The sequence below is a fragment of the Hippocampus guttulatus genome, chromosome 11 (genome assembly GCF_054856545.1).
Source record: "Hippocampus guttulatus isolate MCC_2025c chromosome 11, RoL_Hgut_1.0, whole genome shotgun sequence".
Classification (NCBI taxonomy): Eukaryota; Metazoa; Chordata; class Actinopteri; order Syngnathiformes; family Syngnathidae; genus Hippocampus; species Hippocampus guttulatus.
The window spans coordinates 19,892,254-19,915,011 of NC_141271.1; the positions used below are offsets into that span (position 1 = coordinate 19,892,254).

The following is a 22,758-nucleotide window of genomic DNA, read 5'->3' on the forward strand; positions in this document are numbered from 1 at the left end:
ACAAAGTAAACAATACTTTTATTTCGTTTAATAGGCATAAATAATGGCTGAATGGAAATCTGTGGACATGATCTTCAATGTGTCACTTTCGAGCCTCAAAAAGTATGACGACGGAAAGGCACAAATAACTTTATGCGTCCAGGGCGACATACATTTCGCGCTTTATTACAGTTTTATTTATTCCAGCATCAGGTCATGATGATCATCAAGTATTGTCGTTTGAAAACTTGTCCTCACTTTTCACTGCAGGTGATTTCCCCCGGCAGCTCGCGGCGAACTGATAAGAAGCTGCGAGGCTGCGGCAGGCTTGAGAAAACAAAACCGCTTGAAAGACAAACACACCAACACCTGCTGGATGACCGTCTGTGTGTGTGTGTGTGTGTGTGTGTGTGTGTATTATCTCTGAGTCATTACATGACGATTTTCTGACGAGTAATCTAATACAATCAAGCGGTGAGAGTCATTCACGTGAAGTGTCCCCGATACACACAAGATGTTTTGCGGTTCTTTCTAAGCGGGGTACACACATACAGATAATCGATTATCGGATGTTCCCGAAAAGATTAACCCGAGCATGTGGTGTAAATTTCGCTCTTTGATGTACTCTGAAAACAGTCACGGGCAAAAGTTGGAAAGGTAAAACCTGTTCAATATTGACGATCAGAAATCCTGACACACCCCTGTTCAACTGACAGGTTTTTGTGATAGGAATAAAAAAAAAAATAATAATAATTTTACCGTATTGGCCCGCATATAAGACGGCTCTGATTATAAGACGACCCCCTCTTTTTCAAGACTCAAAGTTTGAAGAAAGACTTCTTGAACACCAAATTCATTCTTATACAGAAAATAATTATAGTACATCCGAAACAAATGATTATAAAAATATATTTGAGAGAAAGAGCATGTTATTTTGCCTCATTCATATCTAAAGTGCAATCACATTCGTAAAAGAATGGCTTCTGGTTTTTGAAATGTAAATTACCGTACATCATAATTTCTCCTCAGCTGCCGGTAAACCTGGCCGATCTTCGACCCACTTTTCTCCAGATTGTTGTTACGTTTCTCCATTTTCTGTTATCTCTTCTCTTATTTTCTTCTCTTTTCCTTGCTACCGCTATTTTTATTTTTATTCTTCGTGGCAGGGGTTCACTTTGGCCTGGGAAGTCAAGTTCAGCGTTCACTCCAATGATATCTGGCGCCATCTAGCGTCGTGAATGGGTATAATGTCTAGACCCCGAAAATAAGACGACCCCCACTTTTTCAGTCTTAATTCAATGCAAAAAACACTGTCTTAAAATTCGGGGCAATGCACCAATACTTTTTCCACAATTCATATGCTTAATTGCCCTGAACAATTCAATAGAAAAACACATTTTGGAGAAGGGAGGTAAAAACAAACAACTGAGATTCAGCAGATGCACAGGTGTGCCCACCCTCACATAACTGAAGATGTGGCTATGCGCAAAACAACCAGTCACATTCAAACTGGCGTTTCACGGCCAATGGCACACACCTGCAACCGTTCCCAGTGCCCCGAATTAACCCCAAATTAACTTATGACGCTCTAGTAGGCTTTTCCTGATATTTCTCAGGGGAATCCGCAGGGTTCTGTGCTAACACTGACCGGCTTTTTCAACTAGTCTGAATTCCCGCCAACTTGATGACAGCCCCAATTCACGCTGTATTTGCGTGCTTACCGCTCTTATCGTGTGTGGTGCACTCACAACGCACACCATACTACAAGATAACTTCTAAAAGACATCAGATGATCCAAACTTTTACAAATTCATGAGGTTCACCAACAGTGATTAGAAACTCCCGTAAATGTTTTTGTTTTCCTGATCCAAAACTCACAGAAAAAAGAGAAAACTCTTTTCACAGACGAGTGACCCAAAGTGCGTCACCACCCCCAAGCAGAACATCACAGACGCACCAGCCCAAGATCGACACAGCGCCTCCTCTTTCTCTCTCCACTCACCATTCACTTTGGATCCATTCATACCCAAATGGAGAGAGGTTAACGCAAAGGGCCATGTCTGCCAACCCACCACAGTCGCGAGGTGAAGAGGTTACGCCGTCCCTGTTCGCTGCTCAAGAACGCGAGAAAACAATCTGCCCTTCTCATGCAGTCACCGTCGCATTTGGAACTTTTGCTGTGTCCTCTGCTGCAGTGATTCCCAAACACTAATGTACCACAAATGGTTATTGGGACCTCTGCGATAATTGCAAAAAATGTGTGTGTGTGTTGGTGGCGGTCACCGTTCTGCCTAGCGTGGCAAAATAGTTGAAAGTGAGCTACAAATGTGAACACCGGTACCACGGAAGGTTCAATAAAGGTTACTCGAGGCCACTCGACTCATTTTGAGCGCAACTCTCCTCCGAGCATCAATTCAGCCCGGCGACCAAACCTGCGCCGAGACATTAAGGCGTGAGAATAATACGCCTGCATCGTGGGATTTGCGAGATCTTCTTTTGTTTGCCATCGGTATGTCCATTGAGCCGCTTCGATTTTGTTCCGATTGCCCTCACGCAACGCCCGGGGAAAAGAATACTTCCTGTACCAGGGGTGGGTGTTACGGGTTGCAAGGATTATCGTGCTTCGGAAAGGAGTTGATTAATGACATTTGTCATGGCGGAGGCCGGGACATAATGAGGAGAACAAGGAGGGAGGAGCAGAGGAGGAGCAGAGGCCGACGAGCCGAGCTTGGATGATTATTACTTAGCACGGCGAACAATGAGACGACAGTACAATGAGATAAGACCCGCGGGTCGGAAGACAAGAGTGCAGAAGGAGTTTGGGCTGGGGACGTGGGGGGTGGGATGTAGTTAATTAGTCCTAAACGGGGCCTGTGCGAATGAGGGCAGGGCTCAGACACACGTAGGGCTGCTCATCACATTAAAAAAAAAAAAATGGGCCAGCAGAGAGCAGTTCAACATCTGTTGCTCTCCGGGACACCCACGGCGAACTGGCCGGCCGGCATCGCGTAATTACTTCAAATGTTCATCCTTACATGAGAACGTGAGGCCCGACAATGAGTACGCTGGATTGAAAAAGTCGAAACGCATCTGTTTAGATGACAGCTTTTGTGATATCAATAAATAATAATTTCTAAACTTTTTTTCTACAGCGAGATGTTCTAGTAGGCTTTTCGCTACATCTTACAGCTCACAGCGGATGAATGAGATCTGAGCCCAAAATGTCTGCAAAATGACGAAAACCACCACTGCCGTCAAAACACGTATTTGGGCGAAATGATAACTTCCATCTAAATCACAGAGCTATAAATTGGATAGCAGCCTTTCACTTTTACATCACCCCTCCAAAATGGCAAACACAGAGTTCGCCCGCGTCTTATTTATTTTTTTTGGACATGTTCATGACTTGAAACGTTTAGCTCATTATTTAGCCCATCCTTCTTTGTGCATCCCTCCTCCTATTTACATCGAATCCTCATCATTCTCTCCACCGTGTCATCGTGGAGGCAGTCCAATTAGCCGCACGGTGCACGACCACGCCCACCAATTCATGCGTGCTGGCTTTAATCAAATGTGGCGTGCGGGCGATTGAATCGAAACACTTTATCGGCACCTCAAAGGATGGAGGCATAGCACCTCTCATCTCAAAATTGCGTTTCGACTCCTCTTCATGATCCGCCAGCACCTCATGAGTCCGGACAGAACGACATGCGTACTTCAAGCGAGGAGGGGCGCGTCATATTGTTAACGAGAATGAAAGGTCACATGAAGGAGGAGTGTAGGTTTAGTTCATGGTGATTGTGATTTACAGCCTGTCAATTCAGACAGGAGACAATCATGCAGAGTAGGTGGGGCAAAGTTGCAAATCCTTGTTTGTTAGCAGTCTATATCAACACCAAGCAGGGTTTGACATTTGGTAATGTTGCCGAGAAAGCCCTGTGTTAAGGACTGGAAAGAAAATGTGGCTGATCACCAATTTCCATCTTTAATTTGAGTATAATGATGCAAACAATGCTAATCGGTTCACTGATTTTCTACAATTACAGGGCACAAAAAAACATTCATTTAGAGTCTTGTGGCGCTCCGCAGGGTTCAATCTTAGAGCCCGTTTTGCTCTTTGCTGAGCTTTCTTGCAGATAAGTTCAGTTGTTCTAGCAGGCTTTTCTTGGCTTGCCCCCCCGCCCCCCTTTATAACAGAAGCGTGAAGGCTTTGTGCTCACACTGCTCATTTGGAATCGTTCATATTTCCCTCCACCTCGACTAAGTCCTCAATTCCAGCTGAAGGAAAACATCCCCAAATTTGTATTATATTGGGGTTTCTAGTGGAAGCCGGAAAGTTATTTGGAACTGTTCATAATTTCCTCCAACTTGTGAAAGGTCCGAGTTGCAAAAATAAATTTTGTTTGTTTGAATCAAGATTCGGCTTTCTGAACTCCAAAAACAGGCATGTCATTTATTATGGGTTCGTGCCAGGATTAAATTGAAGGTCATTTGGTGAAGTAAAATGAGGACACAATTCTACGCACACACTTGGACCAAATCATGCGGCGGAGGGCTCCTTCGTTGGGGTTAATTTGAGGGGAATCAGTTTGGCTCGCCGTGACAGAGGGCGAGGAGACGGCTTTAGAGGAGGAGCTGTCCCGCTTTGATATATGTTCGTCCAACACTGGAGGGAGGTGGCAGGCGGCGCGATTTCAATCCCCCTAATTGAGCCCCGCTTCCTTTAAATGACACCTTCCCTCAGTCTGCTTTCTGCCGGCCTTCTGTCGGCTCCGTTTCTGTTTCGACGGTCTCGTCCGTGCCACAATCTCGCTTCATCCGCTCACGCTGGAAAACCGGGAGCTCATTTGGCAAGTTCAACCCACTGATGACAAATGATTAGCCTGCTATGCTCCGTCTTACTCAGAGTCACCTCTTATCTCTTATCTGTTGGAGTTGGGGGTGGGGGCATTACACTTTTCACTAAGTTCTCAGAGTGTTCACATACGCTGCGTTTGCAAGGCCTAATGTTGGGAGATAAGCCGCTAATGATGTGTGAGAAGCTATTTGCTTGTCGCCGTTGGCTTCACAGCTGCTTGGGATCACACGCAGTCGTTGCTATGCAGGTGCACATACCAGCTGTGTTGAACGCACACAGTTGGTAAGCGCACAGGTCGGTATGGCGAGATGGATTTTAAAAGTCTACACACCCGCGTTCCAATGTCAGGTTTTTGTGATGCAAACAAATGAAGACCAAAGACATGCTCTTCTAACCGGGCACGTGGCTGTGTTACTTTCAAATACACGCAGCTGCCACCTATCTCAGTGCCTAACTTTGAAGCAAAGTTTAGATGTTCGAGTAGGCTCTTTCTGACATTTGTTTGCTTCTTTGCAGAAATCTGAAAATGTTGCACTAATGCTATGTCGTCAGCTGTTCAAGTAGGTTTTTCCTTATTAGGTTTCTTGTTCAAGAACTCGTCGACGTGGTCAAAAGGGTTGAGAATGGAATTCACAACCTTCAGGTTGGGAGACGTTCACCCTACCACTGTTCCATGACCCCCGTGATAGGCTTTTCCTAACGATATTTTGGGATCTTAGCGGAAGCCTCGAGGTCTCGTGCAAACACTGACAATTGGACTAATGGTCCAATAGGCCCATGTTACTTCACAAACTAAATACGTGAAGCTAGCTGGTTGAGCAGGTTCAGCAATCCACAGATGGTGCAGCAGGGGTCTTTTTTTCCCCATTTTTCTTTTTAACCCCGCCCCTTAACCCCTAATTCCCCTCCTTCCTCTTTTCTGGCCTATATTGACGTGATAATGGCTACAAATTGATGAAGCTATTGGTGGCACGAGGGCGAGTGGGGACACAAATTCTGCTCCACCCAATTGCAATCATTAATCAAAGTCCTTCCAACCTCATGGCCCTCCCTCCAGACAGCCGCACTTACAATGCCATGACCAAGTGGGGTCACTTCTGCTCTGCCTTTAAAGCGCTGCAATGAGATGGAGGTCATTGTCAAACTAAACGGCAAGCAAAGAATTACACAAATAGCGATGAACATGGAGATGGTTAGTGCTCAGTAAGCTGCAGTAATAGTTCTTCACAGAGAATAAATATATGCCTCTGAGTATTGTCGCTCAACTGTGTCCAAATAACCTTTGAGACGTTACAACATTGCCACACCGATGTGTCACCTGTATTTAGGGCTTACTGCGGGACTGCATTTGAATGCTAGACAGCTGAGACGATATTTATTCTAAAAAGTTTGAGCGCCACCGTTGTTTTGATCAGTAGTTAAACAGTTTTGCAGTCTAGATGCTTTGTGGCACTGTGCTGCCTCTCACAGGACTGTCTTGGTACTTCCAGTGACATCTGGTTTGGGGAAGGAGATTTGCAATTGTCAGTGGAGGTCTCCTTGTACGTGTGGTGACGTGAGTGGGGTCGCTCACATTTTAAAAAAGAAAAATCAGTATAAGTGTAACTTGCTTAGGTTTCTCTTTGTCTTGGCGAGATGAGTTAAGTTTCAAATTGGTCATTCCTTTGCAGCTTGTAATCGTCTGCAACTTTTAAAAAATATTTACTTTTAATTAAAATTCTGAATAAAATTAGAGCTATGAAACAATTCGAGCAGTAAATGCATCCCATTTTTCAAGGCCAACATCATCACTACTCAGAAAGAAACAGGGCGCCCTCTAGCGGCTCTGTCGTAATGTTATGAAAACGTCTCGAACCTGAGCACGAGACGAATACTGTACACGACGCCTCAAGGTTACGAACCGCTTGCTTGAACTGGCTTGCGCGGATGGGCAAGAATACACAGTCGTTCGTGTAATTGTTTGACATTTATGGCCTCGACATTTTTTCCAATAAAATTCTTCACGGTTATCATGGCCTTACTGCAGCATACCTGTACAAATCCGGGTGGCGTGACCGTGTGTAGCCATAAATTACGGGGTTTACAGTTTTTTAAACATTAATATCAATCTCCACACGGTGCCGCCAAAGACCACCGAATCATTCAGAGTAATTTAACATCCACCCACGCTCCGTCGGACCTCTTCTGGGTTCGACAGAACCGCCCCTGATGAAACCGCTCTCCGCGTGTTCCTTGCGTATTAGAGCGCAGCGGGACCGTCCCAAAGAGCTCTCACTCGGTTTCGACAATCTAGGCGTGGGGTGGCGGGAGGCCGGCCGGGTCTCCTTCCTTTCCCAGACCTCCTCGACGGTGGGAACTAGTTCTTCGCGCAGCCCAAAATGGTCGCGGTGCTATTTTTAGCTCAATCTAAAGGGCCGCTCCCCGGAGACCCGCTGCCGCCGGGGCTTCGCAAACCACGGAATGTAACCCTGGACAAGTCGTCCCAGATGTGATGGAAAACATCTGGACGAACGCCGGACTACAAGGTCCGTCCGGGGTTGTCCGGACCCCGTCTTGTTGATACACGGCTCATAAATAAAACCAGAGACGACCTCACAGGAATGCGAGAAGGAACAATCGGACGATTTTGAATTGTGTAAGGAGGAGAGGTAGCATGCAGAAGGCTTTGAAGTGTCTCAAAAACGGAGATGAGAATGATGGAAAAAGCAGGCTTCTCGCGAGAACTCACTAGAATTGGCTTTTGTCTTGAGATTTACGGGGGGGGGGGGGCGGGGGGGGGGGGAGAATCCTACTTTATTCAATACTTGACTCATTCGGTACCAGCCAATCCTGGACCATGGCTGAAAAGACTTTTAAAAATGTCTTTGGGAGTGAATGAGTTAAAAGGCGATTTTCTACAGTATAGAAAACCGCCTTTTAAGGATCTTGACTTTCAGCTACTGCAAATTTACTCTCTAAATAAAAATAGAATCATTTCTGGAAAGGTTGAACTTCGAAAAAAAAAAAATCGAAAACTGCGTGGAAAATATTCAGCTTCTAGAAAATACTTTCAGTCATCATTTGACTACAATAATGAAAAATAGACCAATACAAACTTTTGATTGAAAAGATAACGTCCAAAAATGGAACTACAGCAAAATACAGAGTCCTTAGAAATAAACTCTTTTTTTCTCTGTGCGTTGACTCTACTTTGCACCAGTGAAAAATGGTTGAGAAGGAAAGCCATGATTTTAAATTCTCAAAAAACAAACAACCCCCCCCCCCCATAACTATTGAAACCAGGTTGAAAATGTATCACTTCTAAAAGAAAAGAATTTTGCAAACAATTATAAACAAATGCACCGTTTTACTAATCCTGTGAGAATGCATTATAAACAATTGTGCCAGGAGCAAATACTGCCAAACAATCCAGAAAGGCAATCCATCATTCAGCAATAATTTACGGTCCCTCATGTACAGTGAGGGAAAACGACATCCAGCGCTGCCATAAATTACAGCACGGAAAGAAAACATCGCCATGCTAACCTTTATTTATGACTGATCTTTATTTCATTTAAAAAAAAAGAAAAAAAGATTGATTGTATCTGTTACATTGGAACATTTCTGTGTTCTGTCTCAGGAAACAAATAGTTTTGTTTTATTCATGTTAGGCACAAAAGCTGCTGTAAGCCACAAGACACCAGGGAAGAAAATGTGAGTAAGCAAAAAGGTGCATTGAAACTGCACGTCCCAAAAAAGGAACAAGTGTTCGCAAGCAGTAGTCTCAGTGTCAAAGGTGACATTGAAAAGTACACACCACAAAGCCAAGGTAATTTGAAACACGACTCCACTGAAGCACATTCCCCGTTAAAGGGGATTTTTTTCCCTCACCGGTAAATATCAATAATCACGTCAACAACTCCTTTTGTTGAATATCATATTCCCCGAAAAGCCGGGAACAAAAAAAAAAAAACCCCGATCAAACGCCCTGCAATTCATCAAACATGTGCTCAGCGTTTGGTTATTCTCTGCAAAAGAAGAAAAAAGAAATTTGCTCAAGATATAGCTGGAAAAGCTGCAATTTCACAAATTTGTACAAATGAGGATATCCGAGGAAGAAAGTCCATGCAAAGGCCACAGCTTAAGGCCGCGCCCTACTGCTTAGCTGAGCGAGAGAGAGAGAAAGAGAAAGAGAGGAAAAAACCCCAAAATGGAATAATATTGCACTGGAGAAACAGAAAAGCCCGGAAGTGGAATCAAGCCAGCTTGGAACGTTGAGGTACCATCTCATGATTCTTGGTAGTTTATCATCGCCTTTGTACTGTTGCAGATTAAATAAAGCTTGGCATGGATCACACTGGCTATAGTAGAGAGGAAAAAAAATAATTAATCACATGTGCAGCATCCACATGCCGATTACGCTCCCCATCTCCAAATGATTATTATTATTTTTTCCTTTGGCAATGATAATAAGTACGAGGGGGCGCATCTCTGCATTTCTCTGCGTGTACACCAACACATGACAAGTCATTGGCACGTCGGAATTATGAATTTAAAAATCAAAACAAGTTGTACAACAATCTCACAATTCAACAGCCCACATCGTTTTTTTTTCTTTTCAGGAAGTAGCCAGAAGACACAGCTGACAATCTTTTTTTTTTCTTTTCTTTTTGGTTCTATCAAAGTATAAAAGCAAGTGCAGTATTTCAAGTTGCGGACCCAACAGCTCCCACACGTCATCGCGCCTGTTAAGCCGAGCCGCTTGAGGCGGCTTAAAAGCGGACGAGTCGAGGGCCAGTCGGGGCTCCGACTTGCTTATCTTACCGCTGTCCACATCCAGGCAGAGCGAGCGCCGCCGCCGCTCGCAACCAATTATTTTCCCGTCTTCCGACGCCGATGAACCCAAATTTCTGTGGCGCGTTTTCTCGGCCGCCAAAAATGGCACAAAGTGTTCGAGCTGTGATGGCGCCTGAGCAAGTTTGACGAAAGGGAAGAAAAAGAGCCAAATAAGCGCCGTGTCACTCGGCGGGTGGACGCTGCCGGGCGTCGGTCCTTCATCAGCACAATCCCGAATCCCGATTCGGGCTATGCTGTGGCGGGGACCGACACCTCCAGCAAGCGGTTGTTTTTGCGCTTGCAGGACGCGCCGTTGCCGTTCTTGGGGGCTCCCTGGATGAACTTAACGCACACTTTGTCCTGCTTGAACTGGACCAGAAACCTGGGAGGACACAACGACCACGCGGGGTCAGAAAAGGTCATCCGGGACGCGGGACGATGAAAGGATACGCTGGTCCAAAACGCCACACGGGCGCCCAGCTTGACTTGCTCTTCTGGTCTCTCGAGTATTCGGATTTAGGCCTGACAGATTGGGATTTTTTTTCCTCATAATTATTATTATTTTTTTATTAGCCAGATGTCAATTTGGATAATTGGCAGAGTAAAAAAACATTTGACGGTCGCACTTTGTCCGTTCGCAACGTGTTGAATGAAACGGACGAGACTTACTCATCGGTGATGTCGATGTTGAGCCGCACGCCGTCGTCTGAGGCGGTGGAGCCGATGTGGTGGAGTTTGGTGATGGTCTCGATCAAGTGCTCGCTGCTCAGTAAAAAGTCTCCTTTGACGGCCGAGGCCGAGCCCTGCGGCGAAATCACCGTCAAGCGACGCCGTCGGACATCTTGCTACCAAATTCCTACTTTGCGCTCTGGATTATCCACTGAGGGTACTTTTGTTTTGTTTTTTTTAACCCACATGCAGTCAGTTGTATTTAGCAAGACTTTTGCACGGGATCATACGCAAGTGACTAAGCGTACGTCAGTAAAAATTTTTAGCGTCGTGCGTCTGGCGCGCCTCTCACCTCTCTGAGCTTGAGCGCAAAGAACCCGTCGTTCTGCGTGCTGACCGACACGCTGGCGAGATCGGGCAGGGCGACGCTGGCCTTCACTTGGCCCGTCTTCTGGTCGGCCAGCAGCACGTTCTTCTTGGTCAGCAGCAGAATGCGACTCGCGCCCTGGAGGCAACACGCCAAACGCCGTTACGCTGCATTCGAATCGAATTTGGCTCCAGTGAGCCTTGTGGCAATGGCCGACACGAGAAATGTGAGGGAGGGAGTGGGGCAAATCATCGGGCAAAATGTTGGGATGCACCAAAGCATTTACAAGAGGACGGAAATTTTCCCCGGCGCAAAAATCCACCGCGGCGGGATATTTCTTACTTTGCCATTGGCCCTGTTGATCTTGTTGACCACGTCGGCCAGCAGAACCTTTTCCTCCACGCAACTATTGAGCTTGTGATACTTGGGGTTCTTGCTGATCTCCAGGTAGTCTCCTTTGAAGGGCTGGCTCACGCTGAGACAAAAGCCACACGGGGGACGAGGAGGGGGGGGGGGGGACTTGAGCGTGACGACTTGTCGGCAATCGACGGGAGGAGCCAAGGCGCACCGGTGAATTCATTTTCCCTACCTGCTTGGGTAGAGGGACTTTTTATCCTTGAACAGCTCACTTGCCTCCAGCTTCTCTTCATACACGGCCTTCTTCTCCTCGGTGAACTGGCTTCTGTATTTCTTGCACTGAGTGTTAAAAAAAAAAAGGGGGGGGGTAACGCCAGGGACGTTGACAGGAGGGATTCACATTCAGTGCGTGTACACGACGGGGACCTCGATGAGTTCTTCTAACGAGTAAATTCAACAAGAACGCTTTTCAGTGCTTCATTATATTTTGTCGAGGGAGAAGTGGATCCCCGCTGCCAATCTACTAAAATAATAATAATAATCATAAAAAGAGAAGTCATGGGCGGGACGAAAGAAGCCAACGCAGAGATTTGATCAGCTGTTCGCAACGATCGTCCTCGACACTGACTGCACTCACGCATTTCTCCAACGGAGACTCCGCACGCTTCGCTTTATGCCTACGGGCGCATACGCTAGGAAATTGGAAATACACTTCGGTGGCGACTCGCGGGCTCCACTATGACGGGCTGGATCAACACGGGGTCATGTGACCCCCGACATGTGAAGAATGCAGAATATCAAGGGAACGTGACCCACCCTCCAAAGGTGGAAGATGGTGCGCAGCTCTGTGTGAGCCGCATCCAGGAAGCGGTAGGGCCGGGCGGGCCAGCTCTTGTCAATGGGGGACATGGAAGGCAAGGTCCTCCTCAGACCCAGGAAGTATTTCTGCATCTACAAGAGAAGAACCTAAACTGTCAGCTAAACTTGCACATCAACATGCGGTAACGCCTTCGCCGTTGAACGCGCATACGACACTTACGATTCTCTGGATGATGAAGTTATAAATCTTTTTCCCTGCGTTTGCCCTGAAAAATTTCCTGTATTCCCTGCGGACCTATCAAAGAGAAAAGGCAGACAAAAAAACAGGACGATCACAAGCTGCTGCTTTTTCAGTTAGCGGATGGGCGGGAGCGAAGGAATGAACTTCAAACTGCTGCAATGACATCAAATAAAAACGGAACAGTTAATGACGACGTTCACGGCAAACGACCTTCATGCCGACCTTAATAGCGGAAAGTGTTTGTGAACAGGTGCAAAGTGGATCGCGACGGGCGAGGTGAACAATTAGGATGATGAAAGATTAACACGGCAACAATGTCCACATGGATGCTTTTAGGCAATCGCTACAATGTCACACGCGCACAAACGCACACGCACGCCTAGAGGAACACAAAGGACAGGTTAAATACAAAACAATGTCGCTTGACATGGGGTTAGTTGAATGGAGGAAAGACAGCAACAGAAGACAGCCGCAGCCCCGTGAGTCAAAAAGTTCTCCTGTAAGCTCGAGGGCGGGGGGAGTGTACCAATAATTTTGGAAAAGCTATCCGCATAGCAACCAACCCCCAGGGTACAGCGGATATGTTTTTCTTTGGATTGGGGCGAAGTGACCCGGTAAAAGAGGAGAAAGGCGTTCTTGCGTGCTTTCATGAGGGCTGCATGGGCGGCACAGCTCAATGTTGGAGAACTCGTCCCAAAACTGCCTCAAGGACTGCAAAGGAATGTGGCTTGGGATTGAAATATTGAGGGGAAAACCCCAACAACAAACAAGGCCACATGATGGGGCGCCGGTGTGAGATCTAATAAATATATTTGAGTAGCTGACATTATACAACAATAACAGAATGGAAAACTACGGTTGTCAGTCGATAATACGGACGCCGAAAGGCGAGGCTATGCGGTTGTTTGAAAAACACGAGGTGGAATTCCCTTTGTTTGAGGTTTAGTTTGACAGTAAACGCCAACTGTGAACTTGAAGTTTGTTGTGAAGTGAATTGTGTTAAAAAAAAAAAAAAAAAGGCCCAAAGGCTGCTCAGGTCACTCGTGTCCCAGGGCACCCCTGCATATTTTGACGTTGCGTTCAGGGGAAGAAGAGCATTGCGTAAAAAAAAAAAAAAAACATCTGCGCGAGGGCAGAGACTGGCTTCCGGAATGCGGACACACACGCTTGACGGAGACGTGAGGGGCCAATGGCGGAATGGGGGTTTGGTTAGTAGTTGGTAGGCTCGGTGATGGCTTGGCCTGAGGGCTGCCAGGTACCTTGAGTCCCTGCCAGCAGGCCCATATCACAGCGACAGCATGCTTACGTCGGGCCTCTTCCTTCAGTCTTCTCAGCTCCCTGCGAGCCTGTTCAAGAGGCGGGCGAGGACACAAAACAAGGGGGGAACAAAACCCAGCGAGAGGAGATGAGCAGGGAAGAAAAACAAAAAAAAAAGCACCGCTGTGTTGCTTGAGGTGAGCAGACATCAAACACTGCATCCAACACTGCACACACACACACACACACACACGCAAAGCCCGTGTGGCCGACGGCTTCACCCTCAGAAACAACAATTTTATGACGCTGACAGTCAAACAATTACTTTTCAGGAGTTTCTGCAAAGGAAAGGGATGTTCAAGTTTTGTCATGGAGTGATCATCAAGCGCTTTTGTCAAAATGCAGACAGAAAAATGTCACCGTAAGGCCTCCAAATTGGTCCTGTGGAGAAAAACGACGACGGCACAGCAATGCAAAGAGAAAGCGTGCATTGGCTACCCCCCCCCCCCCAAAAAAAAACATTGTCATGCGGATGCGCGGCATGCAGAGTTGAGCGGACGGAAGGGGATTTGTGCTGAAAACACAAAACATGAGTTCCAGTGGCGATAAAAAGTCATCAGCGTCCGAATTCAAATGCCAATTTTTGGTGATGAGACCAAGTCCAAAACTTCCAAATGACTTTTTTTGTGTGTGACCTCTAACCTACGCAACTGCCCGAGAGCCAAAGTAAAAAAAAAAACAGCTAAGGAGTGCTTGCCCATGTGTGCACACCCTTGGCTTACAGCTGGGGCTGTAATGGGGTTCGGAATTAACCGATCCCTTTCAAACCGGGAGGAAGCAAAGAGCTGCCACCCATTTTCAAGCATTTCCAAGGCATCAAATGTACCTCGGAACCTCGAAGACAGTCAAAGTGGAGAAAATATGGCACCGCTCAAAACTCACTTGAAATCATCAATAAAGACAAGAGCACAATTTGTTCGGGAAGCCTGCCAAGAGGCTTCGCAGCAAGATTGTTTCTGGCAAGTGCCGGTGGCTGTTTAGTACACGTGACAATAATCTTCCGTTTTCTTCATCTTCATGTTGCAAAACATTTAAAAGGATGCGTTTTGGAATAGTGTATTTTTTCCGCAAAAACTTGGCATTTGAACAGGGGTGTGCAGACTTTTCATCGCCATTAAATGTGACATCACTGACACGTGGGCTTGGTTGGATTAGTTAAAAAAAAAGAAAAAAAGAATGGAGGTGGAGCAGGCTTGGAAGACTGATGGATATGAAGATGGATTTTTTTTTGTTTTTTTTTGTGGGGTGTGGATGGAGGCGGCCAGTCACAAAGTCACTCCAAGTCAATGCAACAGGCTTCCCAAATACCTTGGTGCCCTGCCAGCCGGCCCAAATGACCGACACGGCGCGTTTATTCCTCGCCTCCTCCTTCAGTCGACGCAACTCCCTCCGCGCCTATGAGGAAACGGCGGTCGTGGCGGAGGAAGTTCGGTTCAGTAAAAGGACAGGGCAATTCGGCAATCGGCTTCGTGACTTTTGGAACCGGGGGTGATGATAAACTTATCCGGCCGTAGAGCAAAGACCTCAGAAAATATGATTGAACAGTATCGTTGATAAGTCGGATTTGATCTTATCAGATGGTTTGGAGACCTTGAAATATGAGTCTTGTTGATAACGCAACCGGGGCAGATCGGAGAACTCATAACGTAAATGCTGATAAGATCTTTTTTTTTTCCTTGAAACAAACCTTTCAAATTCATGTGCATTCTCTAATATTGAAAAAAAAAAATCCAAATACACAAGTCTGTGGGTGCCGTACGACAACTGTGCAGCGGTCGACTAAGTTGTAATATCACTAAACACCACTAGATGGCAGACATGTCTTAGATGCACTTACGCTGGGTTTTATTCTGCCTAATACTACGTGAGGTAGTACATAGTACCTCAATATTGTTGAACTTTTGAGGAAGATGACTTTTTGTACGCCGAAGCATCCCTGACACAAATTATTTTTATTTTTTTCCAAACCAGCAGCATATACAGTACATCACCATAGTCTTCCCGAATTCATCATTGGAAAATGGGGTTTCCCTTCGTGAGGTGGCGGCAACAGACATTCAGAGCAACCTTACACCACATGACAAACTTAAAGGCCGGCGAAAAACAAAAACGACCCGGTTGAGCGTTAATAAGACGAAGGAACAGGCTTGTCGCTCAAGTCACGAATGGCATTCGGTGAACAAGGATGACAAGACAGCCGGGACAGCTACACACGACGTCTGGGTGGAAATACCTTTGTTCCCTGCCAGTATGCCCAAATTACTGTCACAGCATGTTTATTCCGCACTTCTTGTTTTAGACGTCGCAGCTCCATTCGAGCCTGGAGGGGACGTGGGGCCGTTAGGTAAGAAAGAGAAGAGTGCGAGAAAAGGGAAGATTGAGAGAGGGGGGGCGGGAGGGATAAAATATACGGAAAAAGGGCAGCTGTGAGATTGGCAGAAGAAGAGGCATCGAATGCATAGAGCAGGAAAAAAAAAAAGTTGAATTGGAATAGGAAAAGCCCTTCAGCGTTAGCGCAAACCATCCGGTGACGGAACGCGGCGGTAAAAACGTAAATCTGTACCTGAGCGCCGTGCCAGTAAGCCGCAATGGTGGTGGCCGCCTCCTCGCACCTCTTCTGATGTTTCAGTTCTCTCAGCAGTTTGCGAGCCTAACGATAAACACGCGAGACGGTATTTGCAAGGTGCGCCATCATTTCTCACCCGCTTACGTTTGACGGACACACTGAAAATGGAAAAAACGAATCGCACTACGACAGGGGTGTCAAACTCATTTTTTGTCGCGGGCCACTTTGGAGTTACGTCTTTCCTCGGAGGGCCGTTACGAATAAATGTTTATGTAATCATCTCATTGTATTTTCACCGGTACACATCAAATTGATGGATTACTAGTTTTTTAATCACTCAAGTCAACTATCTGTTTGTCATCGGACTTGTCACTGCTTCCTCTTAGAAACAGCTATTTGTTTGTTTGTTTGTTCGATTATTGGTCAAGTGAGTGTAAACAGGGTAACAAAATGATTGCAACGTTTCAACGTTATTTATAACACAATGGCAATTTGACATTTCGGTACAGACTTTAGCAAGGATCATGGATGTTGACACGTGAATTGCTTTTGCGGGCCACATAAAATGATGTGGCGGGCCAGATCTGGCCCCCGGGCCTTGACTTTGACACCTGTGCACTACGAGATGACAAGTTGAGAGATTGCTCGATGACTAATCTCAGAGTCAAACTTTGAAGCGAAACATGTACAACTTTATTCTCATAAGCGACTCGCCTGTGCTGTGTTATTATAATTATTATTTTTTGTGACCCTAATACTCATTTGTACCTCCAGTTGCCTTTTGATTGAACAACAAACAAACAATAACAAGAAAAGAAAGACTTGGAAGCCCACCTGCCACCCCCGAGTGTATGACTGCACCACGGTGGTGGCGCTCTTGATCTTCTGGTATTTCTTTTGTTGCTGTCAGGCGGCAAAGGGAAAATGAGCAAATGCCGACTTGGATTGTTCCGGCGCCCGCCGCCCCGATGGCTCACTCACCGCGTAGCGCCGGTACCACGCGGCGACCACAATCTGACTCTTTTTCAGCAACAAGAAATGAGTGCGGCACTTCCAGCCACGGTAGATTTTCTGAATGAGCGTGGCCAGGTCCTGCAGGCACTGCCGCCGCCTTTCCTCTAAGAAAAACAGCTGTGAGGAAGAGGAGGGGGGGGGGGGAGGGGAAAATAGGTTGCTTGGATCACAACAAGACAAACAGACAACCTGCTTCTGGATACATTTTCGAAAAAAAAAAAGGATGATAATTGCCGGAAGTGTGCGCCAAAATATTGAGAAGTATTTCTGCTTTTCACTTTCCAGGGAATTTGGGCTTTTGACACTCAGGTTGCAAAGTGCAATGTCTTTTACCATCTTGATGCTGCAGAAAGCAATGTTTATCTGGGAGCAAATATTGATTCAGTGATATGAAGAACAAAGTCCAAGCGCCACCTTCTGAAGGGAGCAGAATGCCGCTTTACGGCTTGGCCCGCGGCAAAATAAAAAAAAGAAATGAATCACCGATCTTCGGCTGCAACACGAATATCTTATGCCATATTATCCTGGGTTCATGATATCACTGTTATAGTGTCATTACTCTGGCAATGATATCATGTTGACACTTTTTTTTTTTTTTTTAATGTTAACAGGAATGTGCAGAAGCCTTGAGAAAAGAATCAGCAAAAAAAAAAAAAAAAGCAGCCAGTGGCCAACTTTTTCTTTGCCCTGGACAACCCCTCCGACATTTTACGATCTCATTTGAAGATGGTTAAGGTCATTTCTATTCGATTTCGGTGGCAGGTTGTGTAAGTTTTCCAAGTATTTTGAGCGAGAGGGGGAAAAAAAAGTACTAAATGGTGCTTGCTCGAGTAGTTAAAGAGACTACTCGAGATGCTCATTTCCCATGGAAGATGGGACGGCTAAAGGGAAGCATGTGTTTGGATGAAGGCAAAACATGAAGTAGGGGGGGGGGGGGGCCGGAACGGCGCCACCCCCCACGAACATTGCGCAAAAACAGCCGAGGACAACTTTTTGACATTCAGGCACGTATGGGCAAAGCGCACACAAGTGCGGCGGTGGGGCTTCACGCGTGCGCCGTGAGTTTTACCGTTCGTGGATTTCTGATGAAGATTTTGGAGCGGCCGTAGGAGAATTCTTCGGTGGGAACCTGAAGATCGGCCATGAGGACTTCGACACCCTCCCTGCGGGAGGACGGTGGGGGGAAATGAATGTTTAAAACGCTCGTCCCTCAACTCAAATGTATTTATAGAGCACAGCCAGAGCTGAACACAAAGTGCTGTACATAGAGCAAAAATAACCTGGACAACAAACAATAAAATCATAACAGACAGTGGAAAGCACAAAAACAGTCACTCTAAAAATAAGTCAAAAGGGTTTTAAAGGTGGACAGCGAGGGGCCTTGCAGAACGTTCAGCGGGAGGTCTGGTCTGCAGAAGCTCCAAGAGGTAAGGTGTGAGGGCGACCTTGAAAACAAAGTCTTAAAAAGAACTGAAAGGACGCCAGAGTAGGAGTGATGTACTCCCTCTTACGAGTACCAGTCAAGAGGCGAGCAGCAGCATTTTGGACCAACTGGAGACGCTTGATGGAGGATCGGCTGACTCCAAAGTAAAGTGAGTTCCAGTAATCCAGCCGAGATGTGACGATGGCATAAATGACTGTTTCAAAGTGCTCACCAGAGAAAGGAGAGGTTTTACTTTAGGCGGCTGCCTAAGATGAAAGAAGCCGGATTTGACCACGGCACCAATTTGCTCAGAAAAGAGGGCTGAATATACCACGGTGGAACAGAAACCAAAAAGGGGGACTGAGGAAATTCTGACTGGGTGCCATGATCGGAACGCAATTTGCCAACCGAGGAGGCAAAACGTGCGAGTCTGATTGATATGGAAGGCAAAGAGTGATAAGAATAAAATGCCTTCACGTGCCGCGCTGCAGAAAGGGGGACCGTGGCCTTTGCGGAGCATGCGGCATAATGTATGATCTGATGCGAAGGCGCCGAGTGAGGCCCGCTGAAATATGCGCGTTACTGGCCTGAGAAAACGTGCGATAAAGCCGAGCTGGAAAACTAGCACAGGCCAAGAAAACATTCTCCGTAGGCAGTGTCAACATCGACTAGCCACAATATATTGTCAACACTTCGGCAATATGATCTCTATCGCAGGCGTTTGATCAAATATGTCTCACTTTGGGAGGTTTTAACTGAAGAAAATGGACTTCAACTGAGTATTGTTGTCTTTGTAAAGGCCGCATTCATCCAGCTTGAACATGAACAGCTTCGATGTCTTGCACATAAACGTTCACAACAAACTGCACCGAAATAATTTCAAAATCAAACAGCTGTTAAATATTCAACATCAACGTACTGAGCTTCAAAGTTAAATTTTTTAATTTGTTATATTTTTTAAAGACCGCACCGATTTCGATGAATGAAATGACTTTTTAGGAGGTCCCTTAACGCTTACAACAATACAGTTGTGAGAGGCAGAACTTTTGACTGTTTTATAACAGACTGTTTTGTCCTTTGATTTCTTTCATATTACGCAAATTTTAAAAAAAATTGCATCGAGGTTAAATGTCATGATCATTATCTTATGTTCTACGGTCTTAATATGTTAAAGAAAAAAAGACAGCAGATTTTTGGCGATTTTAAAAGAGCCGATATGGGCCAATTAAATCGGCCCCGCCCTAATTTTAATGTACCACAAGAGGGAGCCCGCGCAGCGCCATACTTGGAGAATGGCCCGATTTATAGAAAGAGATAAAAATCGAATGAAATGCTACATAATGAGCTGGGAAATAATGTGCACGGCATTCTAAAGCGATTTATTTGCAGGAAAGATTATGCGCCGTGATAAGACTGGAACCAGATTGAGAGTCTCACACAGCTGCAGAAAATCCCACCTGGGAGCGGACCACTCCAACGGCAGCCCATTAGCACTGGTCACACAGTCGCTCTTTCCGCTGGGACTAGCTGAAAGCGCACTCACTATTTAAAGTCCACGGCTGCACATTTTCTCCGAAAGCCTCAGGGGGGGTTCTGGCAAAGGTCCCGGTAATACCCCCCCAACTCCCACCTCCCCCACCTGCTGCCGGAGAATAAACATGACCGTTACCTTGCGGGCCCTCTCCAATGCGGCCAGGTCCGTTTGCAGAGCATTTTGTAGCGCTCTAGGCAGGGCCCGTACACCTGCCGGAAGGCGTAGCCGGCTCGTCTCACGCGGACGTTCTCCATCAGGCCCAAGTAGCGCACTTGATGGCAAACGAGCGACTCAGTGAAGATGTGGGCTGCCTTCTTGTCATTGGGCTTGATGCACCTGGCAAAAAAAAAAGAGGAGACGCGAGGTTTAGTATGACATGTTGTGAATGCAGCGCGCGTGCTAGGGGATGCACGGCTCGCCCGATTTGCATGGCTACAATTAAAACGAAATGTGGGCGTCTCTTCACGAAGCACTTTCTGAACCACAAGTCGGGAAACACACGATTAAGACTTCATTAAGCTGCCGAAATAAGCGAGCGCAGTCGGTCGAGCCTGAAGCGAGAGCCTAAACTCACTCGTCGGACTGATGACAGCGGGTCGTGTCCGCAGAAGGAAAGTACAGCAGAAATTGGAGATGTGGAGCATCATGGTGAGAAGCTGCCGCTTTTGATAGCGATCAACATGCCGTGTCCGGATTTCATGATTCCACTCTGGAAGCATATTTTTGTATTTAACTCATTCACTCCCAAAGACGTTTTTAAACGTCTTTTCAGGCTCGGTCCAGAATTGGCTGGTACTGAATGAATTAAATGTTAACCTCCCTTGTAAATTCAATAGTTTTAAATGATCGAACGTGTACTCTTTCGAAGGTTTCAGAAGTCTCATTTTGCGCTGAAAACGCCCCGTTTGTCAAAAAGGAGCGCAATGATGAATAATTGGCACGACGAGTGACGGTGATATAATCGGTTAAAAGTAATCGTGCGGGCCGCATGCGTGCTACCGGATGTAGTTGGGGTTCTTGGTCTGCAGGTTCTTCATGAGAGTGCCCACTGATGCTTTGAACTGGAAGCCAGCAGTGGGCGGTCTCTTCAGGTTGACTTTGGCCGGGTTGCCCTCCGGGAACAGCTGCTTCATCAGACTGTGGTTGGCCTTAAACATGGCTTGGGACAAATCGCGATACAGGAGGTCGTTGTTCTTGTCCACAAAGCCTTCGACGCAGTACAGCACCTTGACACAAGGGAAGGAAAAAAAAAAAGTCCATTATGGAGAATACCATTTTGTGTCAAACTCATGGCCATTTTGTGGACCACTAAATCACAAACGTTTCTGCTTTTTGATAGAAATCGACCTTTTGGGGGATTTTTTAAAAGTTGTGGAAACTAATCAAGTGACATTTATGGATTTTTGAGGGTCTATTTTCAGTAGTTGAAAGACAAAAGTGATATCTTTTCGTCTACAGTACAGTTGGAATTTTTCAGTAAATCTTAAGGGGGGCGGGGGGGGGGGAGGTACAATCTTGTGAAAAGTCCGGCTTTTTTTAAATTATACATTTATGAGTCATAAACGCCTCTGTGAGGGAAACCATAACTGCCGTGTGATGAAAATGAATCTGACATTGCTGGTCTGCTTCGTATCATTTAAGAAAGCAATTACGAGCGGAAAAGTGGCCCGTGTGGGTCGCCGCTCGGTACCTTGCCGGCGTAGTGCTGGATGCGGAAGCAACTGTGCGGCAAGCTGTGGTCGTTGAGGAACTTTGAATTCTTGCTCAGGCGGCTCTCAAAGTGCTGGTGCTCGGCGCAGATGGTGTTCAGCTTGTCGAGGAAGGTCTCGTCCGTCACCGTCCCGGGACGCAGACACTCCTCATCCAACATGGCCATGATGCCATTTTGGTTCTGGTGGTGTGAAGACATGATGACATGTTTTTTTTTTTTTCATTTGTTTGAGACAGATTTTTAAATTGCCGGAGCTTCGATGGCCCTTTTACATTCCGGTGCTAGATGAGATCCGCCCCTCCCTCCCCACCAGTGGGAATCTGACTTACATTCTCAATGAGGTCGCAGATAATGGCATTGTTGAAGTATTCAATGTTGGTCCACTCGATGCCCTGCGACAAAAGGAAATTAAGGTCAAAGCGACAATGGCTTGACAATAAAGCACATAAGTGATGGCTCGATGACAGTCACAAAAGGAACATTCCTCAGAACAACCTCTCTGCGCTCGGTTTCCATTACATCTGTAAGCAAATAAGTTCTGTTGGGGGTGGGGGGGGGCTGTTTTGTTTTCCGCGGCGACAACGTCACACATGTCACCAAGCTGGCTTTCTAAGCAAATTCAACCAAAAATAATGTGGAGCTCTACACCGCAACAAGCAATGGGTTGGGAACACGCCTTCGGTTGATGTAAGCGATGTGACAGATCTTCGGAGGGGGTTGGGCGCAAAGAAGGCGTGGCTTATCCCGATGAACCCCTCTCCCGCCGACAGGCCTTGTGGTATTTTCCCATGCTGTACGCTGGAGAGCGGCCAGAATATGCGCCGTCGTGTTTGTAGGGAAGGAGTTGAGGGGGTCACCACTCACACAACGTTGAGCTTTCAAAACAAGCAGATGTTGACGGGCCACGAGAGAGAGGGGGGGGGGGGGGGGTGGGTTACGCTTTGCTGGATGAAGAGACCACCTTTATTTCTCCCCCTGCACTGGAGGAGAAGGATAGCGAGAGGCTGTCGGCGTGGGACAGATAACGAAACACTGTCAAGCAAGGGGCCTGCGGCGATTATGTGATCGAGGCCATTGACCCCCCCCCC

General features: G+C 46.4%; 1 protein-coding gene across 4 annotated transcripts in view; it reads right to left on the reverse strand.

The window, feature by feature from the left end:
- Positions 1–8,363: 8,363 nt before the first annotated feature.
- myo1b (myosin IB) overlaps positions 8,364–22,758 on the reverse strand; it is a 44,862-nt gene continuing 30,467 nt past the window's right edge. The window contains exons 15-32 of one of the 4 annotated variants that reach the window (XM_086123265.1): positions 22,000–22,062; positions 21,650–21,850; positions 20,959–21,185; positions 20,095–20,295; positions 18,072–18,165; positions 16,970–17,119; positions 16,823–16,891; positions 15,986–16,072; positions 15,656–15,742; positions 14,731–14,817; positions 13,365–13,451; positions 12,085–12,159; positions 11,862–11,996; positions 11,278–11,384; positions 11,031–11,163; positions 10,674–10,826; positions 10,322–10,455; positions 8,364–10,034 (exon numbers count right to left, since the gene is read on the reverse strand). In XM_086123265.1, coding sequence (XP_085979391.1) covers positions 9,902–10,034; positions 10,322–10,455; positions 10,674–10,826; positions 11,031–11,163; positions 11,278–11,384; positions 11,862–11,996; positions 12,085–12,159; positions 13,365–13,451; positions 14,731–14,817; positions 15,656–15,742; positions 15,986–16,072; positions 16,823–16,891; positions 16,970–17,119; positions 18,072–18,165; positions 20,095–20,295; positions 20,959–21,185; positions 21,650–21,850; positions 22,000–22,062 — 2,223 coding nt within the window. In that variant the 3' untranslated portion in view covers positions 8,364–9,901. The remainder of the gene's footprint in view (positions 10,035–10,321; positions 10,456–10,673; positions 10,827–11,030; positions 11,164–11,277; positions 11,385–11,861; positions 11,997–12,084; positions 12,160–13,364; positions 13,452–14,730; positions 14,818–15,655; positions 15,743–15,985; positions 16,073–16,822; positions 16,892–16,969; positions 17,120–18,071; positions 18,166–20,094; positions 20,296–20,958; positions 21,186–21,649; positions 21,851–21,999; positions 22,063–22,758) is intronic. The other 3 variants (XM_086123266.1, XM_086123268.1, XM_086123269.1) reach the window with 3 other exon arrangements.